General features: G+C 34.3%; 1 protein-coding gene across 6 annotated transcripts in view; it reads left to right on the top strand.

The window, feature by feature from the left end:
- The window catches only part of LOC145668910 (uncharacterized), a 399,698-nt gene that overhangs the window by 316,047 nt on the left and 62,290 nt on the right, over positions 1 to 21,361 (top strand). For 5 of the 6 annotated variants that reach the window (XM_081737189.1, XM_081737187.1, XM_081737192.1 and 2 more), the window contains exon 4: positions 20,561 to 20,753. In XM_081737189.1, the coding sequence (XP_081593315.1) occupies positions 20,561 to 20,753 (193 nt within the window). The remainder of the gene's footprint in view (positions 1 to 20,560; positions 20,754 to 21,361) is intronic. The other variant, XM_081737188.1, reaches the window with a different exon arrangement.

Here is a 21,361-nt window from a genome sequence, read left to right as displayed (position 1 = left end):
AGCTTCAGTCAAATTCTGAGATTTTCTTTGATTGTTAAAAGCGTGTTGGTGTTGAGAATGGGTGTAATTTCCAGCTTCAGTCAAATTTTGAGATTTTCTTTGATTGTTAAAAGCGTGTTGGTGTTGAGAATGGGTGTAATTTCCAGCTTCAGTCAAATTCTGAGATTTTCTTTGATTGTTAAAAGCGTGTTAAGGTTGAGAATGGGTGTAATTTCCAGCTTCAGTCAAATTCTGAGATTTTCTTTGATTGTTAAAAGCGTGTTAAGGTTGAGAATGGGTGTAATTTCCAGCTTCAGTCAAATTCTGAGATTTTCTTTGATTGTTAAAAGCGTGTTGGTGTTGAGAATGGGTGTAATTTCCAGCTTCAGTCAAATTCAGAGATTTTCAGAATTCTCCTGTTCTCCTCTTTATCTGTCTGTAGGAAGGATCTTGCTATCTTCTTTGCATTTTCCAAAACCGATAAATTTATTAATACTTTGGTATGCAAAGACACTGGCGTGCAATGTCCTTTTCTTTGCGGAACTCTTTAACTTTTTCTACTGATTATTCTCATACTATTTGAAACGCTCCTTTTTTGCATGGGGAGAATAGATTTATGGAGAGTACTTGAACCCTCCCCGCCTTAGGATATGTATTTCAATAAAAGCACAATCACAAAAATTCGTAATGCCATTCCTTGTCACTCTCACCATGTCGATGGGGCCGAACCTGCACTTAAGGATCTGCACTACAGCGAAATTAAACTACTGCTAATTTTTTTAGTTTTTCTGTAGTATCTTCAAAACAAATAAAAATAATCGAAAAGCAGAAAACGTAGTGAACAATTCATCTATCTGCTTTTGGTATGCCGCTATTTACAGAATCCGCAAAAAATGCTAATCTACCTACAGTTGCAAATTGAAAGCAAATACATGAATTGTGATAGCGGTATCACATGCAAAATCGTACTATCTAGTTTTTGCTTTTCGAATATTTTTTATTTGTTTTGAAGATATTACAGAAAAACCTTAAAATTAGCGGTAGTTTAATTTCGCTGTAGTGAAGACCCTTAAACGGGTTTGCAAGTACCACTTTCCATCTCAGTGATTTCGAAGACCATGGGTTGGGCACTAATATCGGTCGTTTTCGATTATTTTTACATATTACCCTTTTCTCCGAGCACTCCTTGCCACCATGCCAATCGGGGATGAATTTGGACTTTCCATTTCAGCAATCCCTTAATACTATGGATTCAATACTAACATCAGTTGTTTTCAATTATTTTTACGTGTCACCCCTTTTCAATCCCCCCCGCCCAGCCTATACCGAAAGTTAAGAACTTAATATCCTAAGATTTTAGGGATGTCTTGTAACAATATTTTCTTATTTTCGTTACATTACCCAGTTCGATATACAATACATATGATATTAGGTTAAATGAAACCACACAACACTATCAAACACTTGGAGTTTTATATCTATATATTCCGCAAGACATATCAATTGCAATACACTGAAATAATACACATCAATTTTATGCCATGTCAACTTCTTAATAACTACCTTCTCAGTCACCTAATCAACAAGAACAGGTTGTCATAGCAACCCCAAAACGGTAAATCTGTTGTTACAGTAACAGCGGTTAGTTAAAAATCATACATCATCAACATATTGCTCTATATATTTTTCTCTTCTTCGTAATCACATCCTGTGCACTTTTAAATAGCACCTTTTGCCCAAAGTAGTTAAAGGAAGATCGTTGTAGTCTAAAGTTGTTTATCATGTAAAATGTCATTTTAATTAGTTTAGTAATTATTGCGTGATGAGGTAACAAAAAATTCACCCTTGCCTCGAGTCAACCAAATAATTGAAAGGGTTTGTTAATTGAGAAATTTTTTTAAGAGGTCCTGTCATTTACAGCATAGCATTTCAATGTCTAGAGTTTTAAATTACCCATAATGTTACGTGAGAACTCTCCTTACATTAACATTTTAACTGGGGCTGTCGATGGTAGAGCGCTAACCTTTAGTGTAAAGCGTTCTTGATCCCTGTTGGACAATCATATCGGCTTTGTCGAGGTTCTCCTGTTTATGTAACATCATTATTCTTGAAATTGTTACTGATCGTTCCTGATCTTCAGCGTAAAGGATATAACAGCCGACGTTAAAGATTTAATTTAATTTAATGTCATACTGCATTAAAATTTAGAGCTTTCGTGTAGACTAGTCGTAACAGTGCTTGTGTTTGATTAGCAGGACCTTGCTTTCGGTTTCATGTTGGGGCAGTTAAGAATCTTCGGTATTCATCCAGCCGTACTAATAACAATCTGAATAAACTTTGGTAAAGACAGTAAAGAGAATCACGGGAAGCTAATGAACTTTCTGCATTAAGAGAAACTAAATGTACCTATGTTGCAGGCAACCAACAATGCTTTGCTGCTGTACAGGTTGCATAAGAAATTAGGGAATGTCATGCCTTTTAAACACTAAAGTACGATAAACTCATCGGTACCCGTGAATATATTAATGGATTGAATCCATTAACGACCTCGGCTGAGATGATCTCTCTATCTATCTATTACGAAAAACAAGATTCAAAAATTCGCATTCGTTTCAAGAATTAGCATGTGGAATTCTTCTAAGTGTATGTTGTTCTAATAACCAAATAGTGGTCTGTGGATCAAGAAGTCCATAAATGATGGCTTCGAAAGTCTATTATTATTATTATTATTATTATTATTATTATTATTATTATTATTATTATTATTATTATTATTATTATTATTATTATTACCCTTGCATGATTATGTATCATAATGTCGTTCACAATACTAGGTATCGTAATTTTAATACTCTAATGACATAAACACTAGTTGAGTTAGTTGGTTTGATTAGATTCTAGCGTGCCTTTCAGCTCCGAGGCTATATGAGACGTGAACCCACAGCTTAACGTGGAATCCGAACTACATAGGTCCCGCCGGGAATTTAACCCGTAGGTATGGAGAGTATAGCGCTATTTTAGCCTTATTAAGGGTTGTTTTTCTTATTTAGTTTTACCCTTAATTTGATTAATATATAAATAAAAATCACATGAAAGTATATCTTACGCAATCTAGATATGTCATCCGATGTTGAGCTAACTTGGCATGCTGGGTAACTGTGACGAGGTTAGTTGATATGAAAAATATGATGGGACACAGGTCTTTGCTTGGACTTAGTAAGATTTTTGCATAATGAAATTAATAAAATAGACACTAAAAATCTCAAATCGTTATTTACTACAAAAAAAAAGTGGAGTAAGCCTTTGAAAGGTTAATTGGAAACTTAAGAAAATGGATAATGACACAGTTCATCAGGTATGTTAAGAGGAAGGGGTGGGCAAAATCGGTTTCTATAAACCCAAAAACCGGCTTCTACAAAAGAAAACAAGAATCCGACATTCAATTTTCTCCAAAACCGGTTCAATTTTGGGCCGAAACCGACTTCGGTTTTCCAGAAACTGTTTGTAAGTTTTTCACCGAAACTGTTTTCACTTTTTCTCCAATATATTTTTTTTAAAGCTAAAGCCAGTCTGGTGATTTTCACTGAAGCCGGTATTCTTTCTTATTTACTATAGTACTCATCTCAGAACAAGTTCACGAAGAAGCAAAAAATTAGGTGGAAAATCGTAACAAGTGTTTGATAGAAAATTAAACCTGTTTGGAAAGGATTTTTTTTTTAGAAAACGAAAACGAACCGTTTGTTTTTAAGTTTTAAAAAACAGTTTTTTTTCGTTCTTTTAAAGTGTTTGTGTGTGTGTGTGTGTGTGTGTGTGTGTGTTCATAAGTAGTATATAGATTTACGCACGAGACGAGACGAGACAGACATTTCTTGATGAAATTAAATTCTTTTAAGATAAACATGCACATTTCAGGACAAGAAATCACTTTCAAGGCACATTTTGATGACACAACCTCACCTCTTGTTTCATAGGCAACCCAAAGTATGTTGTAAATGCATATACATAAGAGAGGTGTGTTAATAAGGATTTCCATTATAAGCATTAAACGTGTTTTATATTATAGATGGATACAACCGTACAAGCACATAATAAAATCACCCTTTCTCCCTCTTAAACAACTTTTATTCTAATTAATTCGTTACGTTCCTCTTCTCATATTTGAGCAAACTGAAGAACCCGGATATTCTAAAACGGAAATTATTTCGATTGACGCAGCCTTATATATACTGCATATATATGTATTGTGCTGTCTCAATAGTAAATGTTCATTCGACGTGAACTCAACCTGATCTAAGTACTCTTATTTTGAACAGCGTACATACTTAAACTATATCGAATGAATCAATGTTGCAAATGTATGAAAAGATTTCAACGTATAATTAACAGCTATTGGATAAATAAAGGGAGCAAATGAGTTGAAAGGAGGGGGAGTATTGTGTAAAAATGTGTCATAAATGCATCATACGATAGAATCTTTTTGAAAAACTAATAATAATAATAGTAGTAGTAGTAATAATAAATAGAAAGAAAGAACGAAAAAAACTAAACTTTTCAGTGTTGAAATGGCGTTGTGCTGAAAGCATCACTAATTTCTATTAACAGTTCAGTTATGGATCGACCCGAGTTAATAACGATGGTGACTGTAGCTCGAAGATTTTTTATTGTTTCGCAACGGATTAATGTATGGAAATTCTGTACAAGGTACAGACAATAAAACCAAAAAAGGAAAGAAAGAAAAAACTAAGGAAGTATGGATGAAAAAAGAAAAAAGAAACGAAAATAACTTATCAAATAAGTTCCAATTTTCCAATCAGAAGAGTCGTGCACGCTTCAAAATATGAATTGTTACTACAGTTGTAAAAAAAAAAAAAAAACTAAGACTGAAGAAAATGCGTTCCTAAGATTACATTAATGTTCTCTTTAATTATAACATGTGTGGAAATACGCCATGAACCTAGTTGTATCGTGTCACACACTAATCAAGCCAAGACTAATTATGTTGTTTTGAATTGCTGGAAAGAACACACAAGTTATTAGTTCAGGTGCATTTTTATCAATAGTTTTCTTTTTCTGAAAAGCAAAACAATTTATTTTTTGTAGCTAAGATATAACACTATTATTACTAATATTTATTATTATTATTATTTTGTGATATTCATTAGTTATTCCAATGTAAATTCAAAACTTTCGACATCCTGTAATAGCATCATTTATTGTAAACATCATATGAGAACACTGAAATCAAGATTCTTATTCCTAGTTTATATGCAGAAATAAAAAATATACATCGAGTATAAAATTACACAGTGTGTCCGTAAAATTGCGCAACCCAGAGTTTGATTGCGTATAGTCTATCTTTTGATCTAAGAGTGATAAAGACCTGAAACTTTAAACAAATGTAAGCATGGTCTATGTAGATATTTTCGAAATCATGACCAACGTTTTTGTGTAGTAATGAAAGAAATTATTGTAACTGTAAAATAAAAATAAAAAAAAAATGTGCAAAATGAAGGAAATCAATATTCATTTGCAGAAAACTGAATTCCTACTGGTGGGTTCCTGTGTGTATGTACAGTAAGCATCTACATTTATCCATTGATGCGAAAATGTAACAAGGTTGATGCAGTGTTGCCATATAAAAAGGTTATTTAATGCAAGTACGAAAAATGGGTGTTTTTCTTGACAGAAACCCGCCCCCTGGCAACAACGTTGTCGTAAAATAACTGCAACAGATGTATTTTAGGTTAATTAATGATAAGCAATGAGAATTTGCACGTAATTGATAAAATGAATTTTTATTTTTAAAAAATTGTGATATCGCAATGAATTTGAAAGACGAAAATACCCGGTGTAATACTCTATATATAGCTAAATTAAATAAATTGGTTACTATTTTGATTGGTTCAAACGTTTGATCCAAAATGGCTACAAGGTTAGGACAAGCATTTATTTGGTATAAATAAGAAATGAAATGAAATATTTTAGTTTAACGTACCACGACTATTCATTTAAGCTAAGGGAGACGATGAATGAAATAAGTGAACGATGATGGAAGAATTGGTGGAATGAGAAAGTGCGAGGAAACGGGAGAACCCCGAGAAAACCCATGGACACGAAGAATGATGGAATATGGGAATGGTGGTACAAAGTGCTTAAGAATGTGACACTGACTGTTACTAGGTAAAATGAGAGATAACCTGTGCAAATAGAATGCATATTAGATACAGTTTTGAAGATGGTTTGATCTTGTGATTCAAGATTACTTAGAAGGTTATAAATGTAAGAAATACGATAAATATTGGAATGATATGCTAAGATAATTGATTTATGAATGATGTAGAGTTGAGAGAATCAGAACATAGTCAAGGTATAGATTGAAAATAAAGAGATTTAATAAGATATTGTCTTTTGTGGTTATCGAAGAGTTTTGGTAGTGTCACGATAGTCATACACTTTTTGTAACGCAAGAGATCATAGAACTGATCTTCCTGTCTCTTTGTTTGGGTAGAATTAAATTGATTAACAATAGCGAAATCACGTTTAAAATTTGAAGACTGAGTTAGTTGTGTAAATTCCCACACAAATCGAGGTAACGAAGCCAGAGTAATGTGCGTATGTCTCTTGAACAAAGAAAGAGTTTCTCTGCTCTGGCCATCCTCCCTCGTAGTGTATTCGATATCAAGGTGGTCTGAAAATCTTGTAGTCCAGAATGGATTCCCGCGGATGCAGAACCATTTTCATTTCTTTAGCACAAGTAGAAAAAAAAAAAACAAATGAATCGAGACGCAAGAAGTTTAGTGCTAACAAGTAAGACCGAACCAAAGATATGGGTCATTACGTGATTTGTTTAAAGAAACGATAAAATGGAGGAAAGTTGTTTTGTTTGTGTCTAGGAATGGAGTATAAATAAAAGAAGGAACTACACTTCTGTCCAGAATTTCTTCCGCATGTCTTTCAAAATTACTTCTTTCTTATAATAGAAAACGTTAAATGTCTTCTTAGGAATATGCAGAAAAAGGGAACCACATATTTCCTATATATATATATATATATATATATATATATATATATATATATATATATATATATATGTGTGTGTGTGTGTGTGTGTGTGTGTGTGTGTGTGTATGTGTAAAAATTTAAGTAATAAAGAAATTGTAATTAATAAAAGAAATCTCCGAAACTCATCGCCAAATTCTAAGTTCCATTTTCCTAAGCGTGGCAACAGCGCGGCGAAATTTACACAGAGGGAAATTTATGCTTTATTAGAAATACAACGTGAATCTTACATAATGTTAGTTATTATACATATTGCATAGCTCTAATAATAATAGATATTAAACATTTTATACGTAAACAAACAAATAAAAGTAAGCCACAAAATATGCAAATCGATCTGGCAGTTTGTTGCAGTGATTTTCTAATATGTATTTACTAAGAGAATGAACCTTAACATACATTCGTAGAGTAGACGGCTAACGCACGCTCCCTGAGGATTTTGTTTTTGTCCACCATCATTAGTTCGAATCCCATGCCCTAGGCTGTTTTTTTAAGAAAAGCTTGATTCTGTCAATTTCTTAAACGTCAATGTTTTGTTCTAATAATGTTGCTTAGTATTATCGTCTTAATTCTAGTTTATTTGTAATACAGGATTACGTCCTTTAAATAAAGTGTTACAATTATCAAGAATTTTATAAAAAGAGGAAACGATTTTTAATCGTTATTCTGACCGGAAGTGGAAACTTATAAATATTTTAAACGGTAATTAACACATGACTAAACTTTAATCAAACATTACTAAAGTAAAACATTTACAGAAAATGGACAGAAATAATGAACATGAACTATTATATTAGTTGTGAATTAAAAGTGTAGTAGCGATAGTTCTAAATCCAAGTAGACAATTCATTCTTTGCTTCATGAAAATAATAAACATTTTACAAAAATAATGATCTTTTGGCTGTATCGTAAGTATCGTAGATAATGAATATTACTACAAACTAGTACAAAGCTAGGGGCCGCAATGGCCCAGTGGAAGTCGGTGGGTGTAGCTGAGCAGCCTGAGGTGTTAGATTGTAGTGTTATCAACGGCTCGGCTCACGGCTCAGTCGCCACCGAGCCGAACCGAGAAGTGAGCCGAGCCCACACTCACCCTACCAAGCCTGCTTGAGTCCTCGGCAAAGTTGGACCAAACCGAGTCACCTCGAGCTGATGGCTCACCTGAGCAGAACCAATGGCTTATTCCAACTGCCGGCTCGAGCCAATGGCTCACCTGTGTTGAGCCGAACCGAGGCGATGGCTCATCGCAATAGAACCGGCTCGAGCCGATGAGTCAGCTGAGCCGAGCCGAACCGAGCCGGCTCGAGCTGTTGGCTCAGTTGAACCGAGCCGAGCCGGTTGACATCACTATTAGACTTACGAGCGTGAGGTTTTCGAGTCCCTCTGTAGTAGGAAGGGAAGAATTGTAATTGTCCTCGATGTTTCTGAATGCATGTCCATGTCCATTCTAGGAGTCCTGAAATGTGATGGAAATAGAGAATAAGTCAGTAAGTAAACAATGTAGAGCGGTCACTTTTGGTGCATAGAGTCCCTGGTTCGATCGCAGCTTGTGCCAAGTGAACTTTGTGGTGGACACAGAGTGTGTGTGGGGTTTTCTCGGGGATCTCTTGTTTTCCCCACTTTCATTATTCCACCATTTCATTGATTTCTCATAACCACCTCCTCCTTTACCCTAGTCGTCATAACTATGGGACGTACAACTTAGATTGCTTATTCTTTTTGTTGTTAGAGGTAAATGACTGTAAGTAAAGTACTGTAAATAATTATGAATAGATTTTTTATCCTCAGATAAAATATTAGTTTTGAACCCTTACCGTTGGTCTAGCCAGTAGCACGTGCGGCTTTGGTGTATGCGGTTCCGGGTTCTATTCCTGCCAGAACACAAAAATAATTATCTTTTCATTTACTCTTATTAATTGTCTATCATTTTTAATCTGAAGAGAATAAATGTGAAACATTAAACTAAATAATTCCCTTTCAGTATTGTTCAGTGATTTCATTGTCTCAGTCATCAATTGTTGCGATCGTACTATATACTACCATATATGTATACAATTGGCTTGTCGCAGCTGATCAGAATTGGTAGAGTGTTCGCCATTGTCATGATACGTTGCTTTGAAACGCTGAATCATTTGCAGAAAACCGCTTGTTGTTATCTAATAATCATTTTGTTCTATGGAGATAAACGTTGAAACCGGAAATGATTAACTTGATCAACTTCCGAGTTGAACAGAGAGTAAACAGAGGAAATGAAACCTACCCTTGGGACGGTGAATCGATTGTAAGATCCGTTATCTCTTTATCTTTTACCGTTTTTCCTATGATACCTGTCGACGGACGGACGAACGGACATAGCTGTTCCACAAGTCTTTAGATGCTTAACCATAGCACAGTTGGGAAGTCTCATACTTAAAGTGAACCTGATTCATTTGTGTATTGAATGCCAATTTTCAGTATAAAACACTAGCTTCTGCCAGCAATCAAAACTGGATAATAGAAGTTCGTTTGTAGTGAATGACGTGTGAAAACTTTGACGTTTCTAAATAAATTTCCTTATATTTGATTTGTGTGATAGACTTCATGTAGAAAATAAAAGATTGCTTTATTGGTGTTAAGACTACTGTGCTAAGGACAACACAGAACACGTAGGCACGAGCAACAAGCTAGTGGTTAGTTAGATCATGTCACGCAGGTAACTGCCTAAAGGAAAGACAGCTTGGCACAGCAGTAGTGATAGCCGAAGAATTAACACAAACAAGCATTGAATCTTTGAACAACCACGATCAAATTCGGATCAGCTGCGACAAGCCAATTGTATACACATGGTAGTATATAGTACGATAGCAATAATTGATGATTAAGACAATGAAATCACTGGACAATACTGAAACGGAATTATTTAGTTTAATTTTTCACGTTTATGCTCTTCAGGTTAAAAATGATAGACAATTAATAAGACTAAATGAAAAGGTAATTATTTTTAGTATTCTGGCGGGAATAGAACCCGGAACCGCATAAATCAAAGCCGCACGTGCAATTCGCTAGACCAACGGGAAGGATTCTTAAATTTTTACATACAGTGTATATATATATATATATATATATATATATATATATATATATATATATGAAATATGTGGTTCCCTTTTTTGCATATTTCTAAGAAGACATTTAACATTATCTAACATAAGAAAGAGTTATTTTGAAAGATATGCGAAAGAAATTCTGGACAGAACTGTAGTTTCTTCTTTTATTTATACTCCATTCTAGACACAAACAAAATAACTTTCCTCCATTTTATTGTTTCTTTAAACAAATCACGTAATGACCCATATCTTTGGTTCGGTCTTTCTTGCTAGCTCTAAACTTCTTGCGTCGTTTGTTTTTTTCATTTCCTACTTGTGCTGAAGAAATGAAAATGGTTCTGCGTGCGCGGGAATCCGTCCGTGGACTACAAGATCTTAAGACCACCTTGTTATCGAATACACTACGAGGGAGGATGACCAGAGCAGAGAAACTATTTCTTTGTTCAAGACACATACGCACATTACTCTGGCTTCGTTACCTCGACCTGTGTGCGAATTTACACAACTAACTCAGTCTTCAAATTTTAAACGTGATTTCGCTAAGAAGTTATTATTAGCTTCAACGTTACATGCAACGTTGATAAAGGATTAAAGAAATAACACAGATTACAAATAGTGATCGAACTTACAACTTTAGTCACAAGAAGGATTCCATTCAAGGTGTCACCTCACCTTCCTATCTAGCAAAAGACCCGGGTTCGATGCCCGGCAGGAGCTCATGTGTTTCGGATTCCATGTTAATCAGTAGGTCCCATCTCATATACCCTTGCTGCTGAAAGGGACGTTAAGCTCAAAATCAACTCAACCTATCTAGAAGAAGGGAGAAACAAAATTCATTAATGCTACCAGCTAACTCATATTTATACTCCGTTTTTTGTTCTCATAAAATAATAATTCTATGTTTCAATCCATAAATGTAATAATATTGTTACGTTCATGTGTAAACCTGAAAAGAATCTGACAAAGTATATCTCTTCTGTTCCTATCAATAGCTTCAACTGTCTTTTTCTTTCCTTCTTTTGTCATTCTAGTAATAATAATAATATAATAATAATAATAATAATAATAATAATAATAATAATAATAATAATAATAATAATAATAATAATAATAATAATAATAATAATAATAATAATAGTAGTAGTAGTTCATGGACACTGTTTTCCTCAGAAACTTGCGACTTTAAGGTCTACAGTGTAGAGCTCTTATGACGACAACACACTAGACATTGTTTATAAAAAGACCGAAAAACATTATTTACTGATTGTCTACGGTTTGAACTACAAGAAATGATCATATTTCTTTGCGATAATCTGAATACAAAAGCGAAATGTTGTGTTTCTACACAATTACCGTTTCTCGAATGACTGGATAGTTCTATTGTTGTAAATAAAATAAAAAGTATTTTTTTTAGGGGGAACCAACCTGAAAACCCCGTTAACTTTAGCCCACGGTCTTACCGATTACACCATCAAGACCTGCTTGCAAACAAAGCGCTACATTGAGTGATTTGTCGAAAGAGTCCAAGCACATTACATCGCATTGTATTTTTTCCTTGTTTCGTTTTTATTGCGTTCACTCTGTGTTTTTCGTAGAATGCACGGAAAAACAAATACATTTTTCGCCACAATGCCCAGGAATACTGTTTTAACTGATGAGCAAATAGGAAGCTACTGGCGAAATGATATGGGGCAATGTGTAGTATTTTATTTTCATAGCAGCAAGGGGCAAGATACTATCCCGCGGAAAACATGCATAAACTTTCTTGACAGAGAATACGTAAAGGGACTTGCGTTTATAAAGTGAGAAGTAGGAAGGACATTCACGCTCATATTAGAACTGTGCGTTGTGTAAATAGCGCAGGGTCAACTAGTTCTTCTTCTTCTTCTTCTTCTTATTATTATTATTATTATTATTATTATTATTATTATTATTATTATTATTATTATTATTATTATTATTATTGTTATTATCGCAAATTTTTTTACTCCTTAAAGGTCGAAAAATTTTTGCTAGCCTTTCGAGGCACATATACAGGCGAGGTACTTGCGTGTATCTTATTTTTTTTTTTTTTTTTTTTAATTTTTCCTTAATTGAAAGGAAATCAAGCTATTAAGATTTCGTTTTATGATTTAACAATTTTGTAGTGCTAGTGGTTAATCTAGTACAGAAATGCCTTTGTCACCATTTTAGGCGAGATAAGATTACGCACGCAAGATTGGAATTCCCAACTCACCTAAAATGGCGGAAATAGATATCTTGAAGAAATCAGTGGTTGATAGCCTGTTACCCGAGATAGGAGCACACCATTCAGAATGTACTATGTATTCATATTGGGTTAAATTATTTAGGAAATAGAACACGATTATAATGTATTAAATTGCAAGATTGAGTATGGATATTGTATAATGATACTCGTATCTTTAAAAAGCTGATAAATGATCTTTTATTGTATTTAAGTTTACTTTAAATAATGCATATCACGTACTTTAAGTATCGCTTCCTAGATAGTACCAGAATTGAAATGTAAATGTAGTACACCGTATTTTGACCAATGACTATAAACAATATATCTGAAACAAATGAATCAAAAATGGCTGCAAGACTCGCGGGGGCATAGTGCCAACATTGTTACGGAACCTATGTTACCTATTACAGTGAAATTCCGATTATCCGAGTTTCGATTAACCGAGGTTCCGTGTTATCTGAGCTTAATCCAAACAAACAAAAAAAAATGGCGGAATAAAAACTATCATGATTACAACGATGAAGATATGAGTGATTGGATGGGAGATGATGAACAATATGTATTGTCTGATGAATCTATTGTCAATTTGGTCATAGAAGATAACAGCTCGGATAATGAAGATTATAATGAAATGGTAAATGTTGAAAGAATCAGTCACACAGGTGGTTTGAGCGAGATTGAGAAGGCAGTACTGTACGTCGAACAGCAAGACGACACGGCACCAGCTGACATTATGATATTACGACGCCTGCGCAATATATCAACGGAGAAAACTATGAAATGCTTTCTCTTAAAAATATGACATGTGTATGCTAAACACTCTTTATTCGTGTTGTGTTTTACTTAAAAACAAACCTTCACTTTACTAAATTATGGCTAATTCTTTATGACTGTAGTGTTAGTCCAATAAAACTAATAAAGACAATAATAGTAATTAATCTAGTAAAGAGAAATAATCAATAAACAACAATAATAAATACTGTACAAAATTATCTATGTATTCATCCGTGTTAACCGAGTCTTTGCTTATCCGAGTTAGATCCGGTCCACATTAGCTCGGTTAATCGGGACTCTACTGTACCAGATTATCTTCCTGATTGCTTATTCCTACCAAATGAATGCTTGCCCTAATCTTGTAGTCATTTTGAACCAAACGTTTGAATCAATCGAAATGGTGACCAATTTCTTTTATTTAGCTATATAGAGAGTATTACTACCTGGTAGTGTTGTCTTTCATATTCACATTTCAATTCATTCTGTAAAAGTTGATTGGCATGCTGACTGACACACATACTGAACAATATTTGTAGTGTATTCGTCTACATATGCTACCTGTTAACAAATATATCGTTCTGCACATAACCCTTGAATGAACTAAAATAAAAGCAATACGTTTTATGCCAACATTTTAGTGACACACGGTGCGAGCGGTCCCGGGTTCGATTCCCGGTGGGGTCACTCGGTCAAATAAGTGTAAAACGCTTTTTCAGGCCAGCCATCCTGAGTGAAGTTTTCCTGGGTTTTTCTAATTCACACCAGGCAAATGCCGGGGTGGTACCTAACTTATAGGTACCAGGCCGCTTCCTTCCTCCCCGAAACCTTTCTTCCTTCCCTTTCCCCGGATTGTGTGCTCGCCGAGGGACGTCATCCCTCAAACGTGAAGGGCTAAATGGCCTTAGATGCCGAAAGCCCAGAAATCTAAATCCTAAATTTTAATGGCACAATATATTGCCATATTTCTGTTTTAATTTCTTAAATAATTTTATACTTGATGTATATTTTTATTTCTGCATATGACCTAGGAATCAGAATTTTGATTTCATTGTTCTCATGTATTGTAGTAATGTTTACGATAAATGTTGCTACAAATGGATAAAAAGCAGGGGTAAAAGTGAATCTGAAAATATAGGGGGAGGGCAGGTTGCACCATGACGTTACGCCGTCCCCCGGCCTATCTTTGCTCATTGTAATTTTTTAGGAACTGGGGGGACGCGTACATACTTTTGGAAGTGGGGGGACGGCGTAACCCCCTCGCTTTTACCCCTGATAAAAAAAAGCCTGTGTTTAATATGGTGACGTGCATGGCAGGTGCTTTCACCTGCTGACATGCGTAGTACAAAGGTGTAGATCTACGTCTCATATAGCCTCTGTGCTGAAAGGAACACAACACTTGAAACCAACTAAGTAACTAATAAGGAGACACTTCTGTGACTGAAAATAAGGGAAGTGCTTTTAAACATTCGCTTTTTATTTACTTATTGTTTTCTACTCAACAATGTGAATTTTTTATACACAAGATGGGCCATTTGTCTTGTTACGATTAATTATTATAATTGTAAAATCCGTTTTGTAATTAAAACTCCCTCTCAATGTCTTCCAAGATATATAATTTTAAGTATTTTACAACGAACAGGAGATACTTCTCCCTTTCTTTATATGTGGGCAGGATCTCAACCTGATCGAATTTGTCTGATAAGAGCTGGACAGAAGTGTACAAGAGCTTACATAAAATAAAATCTGTTGATTTTGGTGTAATATGATGAAGTGATCATTAATATAGAGTGAATTCCACTCCCCTGTTTGTAAATAAAGGATTTCCGTGAGAAATAGGTTTTAAAAAATACTCATATTTTAGCTAAACATAATGCGTGATTTTGCTTGATATTTAATCCAAGCTCGTCTCATCGGCAGCACTACGTACGCGATCGATGAAACTCGTCGGATCTTGACTAAACTTGGCGATTCGGTAGTCCTTGACGAGATAAGATATATATGAAATAATTTGGTCTAGAGGTCCTAATTTTCCGAGTTGGTTGTGAACATAGTCATTTTTTTGTAAAATAATAGGTCATAATAAAATAATAATAATAATAATAATAATAATAATAATAATAATAATAATAATAATAATAATAATAATAATAATAATAATAATAATAATAATAATAATCTTATTCAGAACAAAAATATATGAACCAAACATGTTATTAACGTGAATTTGTAATGATAACACTGTTAAATAGCTAAGTTGCAAATGAGAATAGCGTTCGCGCTTTTGCGTGGGAGATCAGGGTTCTATTCCCGGCGGGAATTCATGTGGTTCGGATCCCATATTAAGCTGTAGGTCCACGTCTCATAGAGCCTCGCTGCTGAACGGGACACTAAACTCAAATCCAATCCCAATCTAGGTTACTTATTGGTGACCAACGCCGATCAACTTCAATCATGCTCATGTATTCATTTTTAGTGTTGCTCACGTCTGCACGAAATGAGAAATGTCTCGTCTCGTAAAGTTTCAAATTCCAAACGGTACTAGAAACGTGAGAAATCTTTGTCTCATTTTCGAGACGAAACAAACATCTTCACGAGTCTCGTGGAGAATACTTGTTCACTCATGTCTTAGATCTAAAAAAAAATATTTATTTAATGTTGCATGATTAATATATTTTAAAAAAAACTATAAATTGATAAATTGATTTTACGAACATAATGAAAAGTATTTATCAATATTTAAAGATACGCAAGTATTACATAATATATACTCCAATAATAAATATGATTAGGGTTGCCAACTCTGGAAAATAAAAAAACGACACCCCCTCAAAATTCCCTATGGTATAGGTCTAAGTGTGAAGTATCTCTGTTCGGACCCATCCATGGGAAGGAAATGTACTTTCGTGAACAAAAGTACATTAGCACCTTTATTCCGCATATCCTTAGTACAATCACTGATAATCTTAATAGATATATTGTGCTATAAATGAGAAACTGAAATCGGCATTGATCATTTTATTGTATTTACCAGTAATTACCACTTCTTTAAAGTCATCAAAACAGATGAACTAAAGTGTATAATTTTTACGTGACAATTTTGGATTTGGAAAATGAAAATTTATTATTTAAACTTATACAGGAAGTTGCTTTAAGAAATTCTTTTTCACTCTCAATAAATGTATAAAATTCAAATTCAAGCAAATTTCAAAATTTCTCTGATACAGTCCCTGTCATCTCTCTAAAATTATATCTAAACTGATGAACAAAATATATAATTCGTTGACAGATGGTGAAAGGTGACAGTTTTGGATTTACAGAATAAAAGCTACTCTTTAAATCTATACTTCGAACTAGATGAAATTGCTTCGAACTAGATACAAATTTGAGAAAAAAAAACGGCCATAAAGGGGTTAGTAAGAAGTTCGTACCGATCACCGGCTTTAATCAAAATAATAGCAATATTTTCGGCCAGGCCGGTCAAAAACCGTCCACTTGGCAACCCTAAATATGATTTGAATTCTGTTGTGAACATCTCGTGGCGCGAAGAGATTCTAATAACTTCTGAATGAAATTAAGAAAGAAAAAAAAAAAAAACAGGACATAATAAACGAAACTTCCACAAAATTTACAAAGCGAGACGAGAAAACCTTATTTCTGGTCTCGCGAGCAAAACTATCAATTCTACAAGACTATTTTTAAAATAAAGACATGTTAAAATCAGGGTATTTAGACAGCACTTACTCAGGGACGGCTTTAGGATTTTAATTTTGTGTAGGCCCGTTCCCTCGTTTGTGAATACATATACACATTTGATTGATTAATGAAAGTAGGAAATTACTTTTATAGTAGTGGTTGATGCTATTTGTTAAATAATTATCTGCCATTAATATAAATAGTGGAAAATACATTTACTCTTTGTTGTATCTGTTAGCGTATATATATATGTTTCGAAATTTCGGGGTAGGCACGTGCCCACCCAGCCTACCCGCTAAAGCCACAGCTGCACTTAATGTTCGAGAACGTTCTTTGTCGGACTGAATATTCGAAAACTTTTTTCTTTCACAATTTGGGAAATGACTGTACCAAAATGAACTTTTTTAAATATTGTTTCTCTATAGATAGGAAGGTAAGATGTGTAGAAACTTCGATTGCCAAATACAGTATAGGATTAAGAAAAAAATTAACATAAGTGTAAGAACATCAACTAAAACACTGGCGGATCTAGCGCGGGGGAATAGGCCCCCAGTTTTATGAGTAACAAAAATAATTTAAGCCATTATTATTATTATATTTTTTAAAGTTTGTAGTAAACTCATGATATACCTATCATAGTCTGGGCTCTGACTGCCCCTCTCCCCCTCCCACAGTTTTCACCTTCTAGATCCGTCTCTCGATTAAAATACGCAAAAACTAAGAAAATATGCAATTATACAGAAGCAGCAACATTGATGTTACAATTAACACAATCTTTCTAACATATTGTTGCTGTTAAAATTCGAATAGTGAATTCTTCGAAAATTTGTTAGTCGAATACTCGGGTCGAAGTTCGTTATTTCAGTAATTATTATGAAAACGAATAATTACTCTAATATTCTAATAATGATCCGTATATTTTAAAGGAATAATCCAATAACGGGATAAAAAAATATACGAATAATTTTAACAACGTTAGTAGGGTCTGCATATCCTCTCGTTATTTAAAAAGACACGAAAAGTATAAATGAATTGTATATTGTTTGTAGAGGAAATGCATTGTCGCCATTATTATTCAACTTTGTTCTGAAATACGCAAAAGGAAAATCAAAGATAGCAACCAGGGCCTAGAGTTGAGTGGGGTTCACCAGGGTATGGCATATGCTAATGATGTAAATTTAATAGCAGATGATAGGAGAATAATAGAAAGAAATGCAGAGGTCTTATTACACACTTGCAGGGACATTGGTTTAGAAGTAAATGCAGATAAAACTAAATACATGGAAGTTCGTCGGAATCATAATACCTCAAATTATGGATGCGTTAAAATATCGAATAATACTTTTGATAAATTGGATACTTTCAAATGTCTAGGATCAATATTAACAGACGGAAACCATATTTACGAAGAAACTACATGTCGACTAAAAGCAGGAAATTCGTGTTATTATTCAGTTCAAAATCTCATGTCGTCGCGAATTCTGTCGAGGAATTTTCGTCTTAAAATATATAAAACGATAATCATGTCTGTTGTTGTGTATGGTTGTGAAACATGATCGCTTACTTGGAAGGAAGAACATAGACTGAAAGTATTTGAGAACAAGATCCTGAGACGAATATTCGGACCCAAGAGAAACGGGAATGGGGAATGGCGGAAACTTCATAACGAGGAACTACATAATTTATACGGTTTACCAAATATTGTTAGGATCTCCCAAGTCTAGGAGGCTCAGGTGGGCAGGTCATGTAGCCGCAGGATGGAAGAAAGTAGGTACGCTTTCAAAGTCTTGATTAGAAGACCATTTGGAAAACGACCATTAGGAAGACCTAGGCGCAGATGGGAGGACAATATGAGTATCTCGCAGGAAATAGGAAGACAAAGTAGAAACTGGATCCAGTTGACTAAGGATAGAAGTCAATGGAGAGCTTTTGTGAACGCGGCATTGAACCTCCGGGTTCATAGGCCATAGAGTTAGTTTAGCTAATATTGTTTGTAGTAGGTTAGGTTATATTAGGACTCCAAGATACAATAACAGAACTTTCTTTCTGATAACAGGAACTAAAGTAAACTGAACTAGTTGTCTGTTTTCATATTATGGACGATTTCTGCAAATATTCTTCTCTAGATTTTTTTTTTTTAATTTGTCACGTGTTGTTATATAATGAAAGGGATCGCTCAACTGGATTTTAAATATACCATACAAGAGTTAGCGTGCACAAAGATCATGTTTTAATTTTATGGCGGTTATATATATATATATATATATATATATATATATATATATATATATATATATATATATATATATATATATATATATATATATATATTGCAGCTCTATATTAATCGTATATAACCTGAGTAATTCTCGTATATCTCGCCTAGTAAGTTTTGTATATTTGAATTATTTGCATTGAAATTCCTGTTTGTTTGCCTCTAAAGTTGCGTCACCCTTACCCTTAATGTAAGGCAAGAGTAAAATACAGGGTATTTTAGATATAATTTCTCTTGCAGTGTTTGGGACGTAATTCTGGTTACAAAACAAATTAAACTATCTAGGCTATATGAAGGAAAATCGAAATCGGCCTCGTTTCTGTATCATGGGTTCCCAATATGTGAATAAATGCACTTTGAAGGTACATAGCACAAAATATATTGATTTTACTCAAAGCGGTATGGAAAAGTCAACAAATTAATAATACTAGGAGAAATTTCCATTAAAAGTAGAGAATTGCGAATAATCTCCCAGGCAAATATAATCAACATAAAATATCCTTGCATACTCATTGATACTTATTGTTTTGAATGAAGTACAATTGATTAGTAAGTCAACTATGACTAAAGTGTTTGTGCTATGTGGTTTCAAAGTTCATTTTTCCATATATTGTGAAATCTATAACTCAAAAAACATTTCATTTTCCCACATGTTGCGAATTCCCGTAATGCAGGAACATTTCATTTTCCCATATAGTACAAAATGCATAACTCAGGAAGTTTTATTTTCGAACATATTGCAAATCCCTGTAACGCTTCATTTACCCAACATATTACGAAGTCCACAATTCAGATATGTTTCGCTTCCCCATATATTGCGAATCTCGTAAACTCAGAAACGTTTCATCTTCCCACATATTGCGAATCTCGTAAACTAAGCAACATTTCATCTTTCCAAATCTTGCGAATCTCGTAAACCCAGCAACGTTTCATCTTCCCACATATTGCGAATTACGTAACTCAGCAACGTTTCATCTTCCCACATCTTGCGAATCTCGTAACTCAGCAATGTTTCATCTTCCCACATATTGCGAATCTCATAAATTCAGCAACGTTTCATCTTCCCACATATCATATTGCGAATCTCGTAACTCAGTACCGTTTCATCTTCCCACATATTACGAATTCATAACTCAGAAACAAAGTCGATTATGATTTTCTTTTCATAGAGGCGTTTTTACTTGTATTCGTTAAAATCTTAAAACAGAAATTAAGAAACAACCGAATAAAATGATCTTAAAATGAAAACCAGAGAACTATGCAAAAGTAACTCTTGTATATTAGAATTCAAGACATTGAGCTGAGTTAATGGTATCCTACTTGTTCATGTCTCAAGTTGTGACTATTACCGTACTTGTTCTTCCTCTTCTAACAAAAAGAAGAAGAAGAAGATATGTAAAAGCTCTATACAATTAGTTAAAAGTGTATATTTTCTCTCTATTTCAGATCCTCAATACGAAGACATGTTTGAGAATGGAAATTATAGACGCCGCCGGCGAATGAAACGACCGTACAGAGCAACGGCCCCGTATCCTAAAGGTCTTTTCGGTGATTCCTTCGGATCTCAGCTGTCGTTGGGAGCTCGCAATCTCTTCAGTCCACCCAACTACCCAGGCAGTTACTCCAGGTACGACCCAAGGTAAGAATTTTACTATCCATAAGGCTAATTTAGTTCATTTTCTGCTCGTCGACCCAGGGATATCCTCTGTGGTCACCGGGTGTTTCAAAATGTGATACATACAGTGAACTATCACAGAATATCGTCGTGTATTTGCAGTCATACTTTATTATATTAGAGTATTTTTTAAATAACGAAAAAAAAATCAGTATAAAAATTTGGGCTTCATATTTGTACTGGTCCAACATGTAGAAAGAGGTAGAAAATGACGTATTCTGTGATTTCAAGATTTTATTTTTTATTAGATAATTTCCCTGAACGAAACACGTTTGCATACCGTTCATTCCTTTGTATACATAGACCATCCACATCGATCACTCAAAAATACAGGTAGTGGAAAAAAGTGCTAAAACGTTCTTTTGTATTTTTGTATTGTGACTATTAAGAAAGTAGCAAACATGAGTCCAAAAAATGATGAGCAAAGCACAAACCAGACAGTCGTCTCGAGATTAATATCTATAATCTATTAGAATATATGTGATTTCACTCCGGTGCACGTGAAGTTCAAGAAATGGGTTTATGGCCCAGCTCTCGTCAACAACACATAATTTTGGAGAAACTAAAAGAAA

Source organism: Thermobia domestica, chromosome 13 (assembly GCF_964235325.1).
Source record: "Thermobia domestica chromosome 13, izTheDome1.hap1.1, whole genome shotgun sequence".
NCBI classification, from domain to species: Eukaryota; Metazoa; Arthropoda; class Insecta; order Zygentoma; family Lepismatidae; genus Thermobia; species Thermobia domestica.
This window is presented reverse-complemented; position numbering and strand designations above follow the sequence as displayed.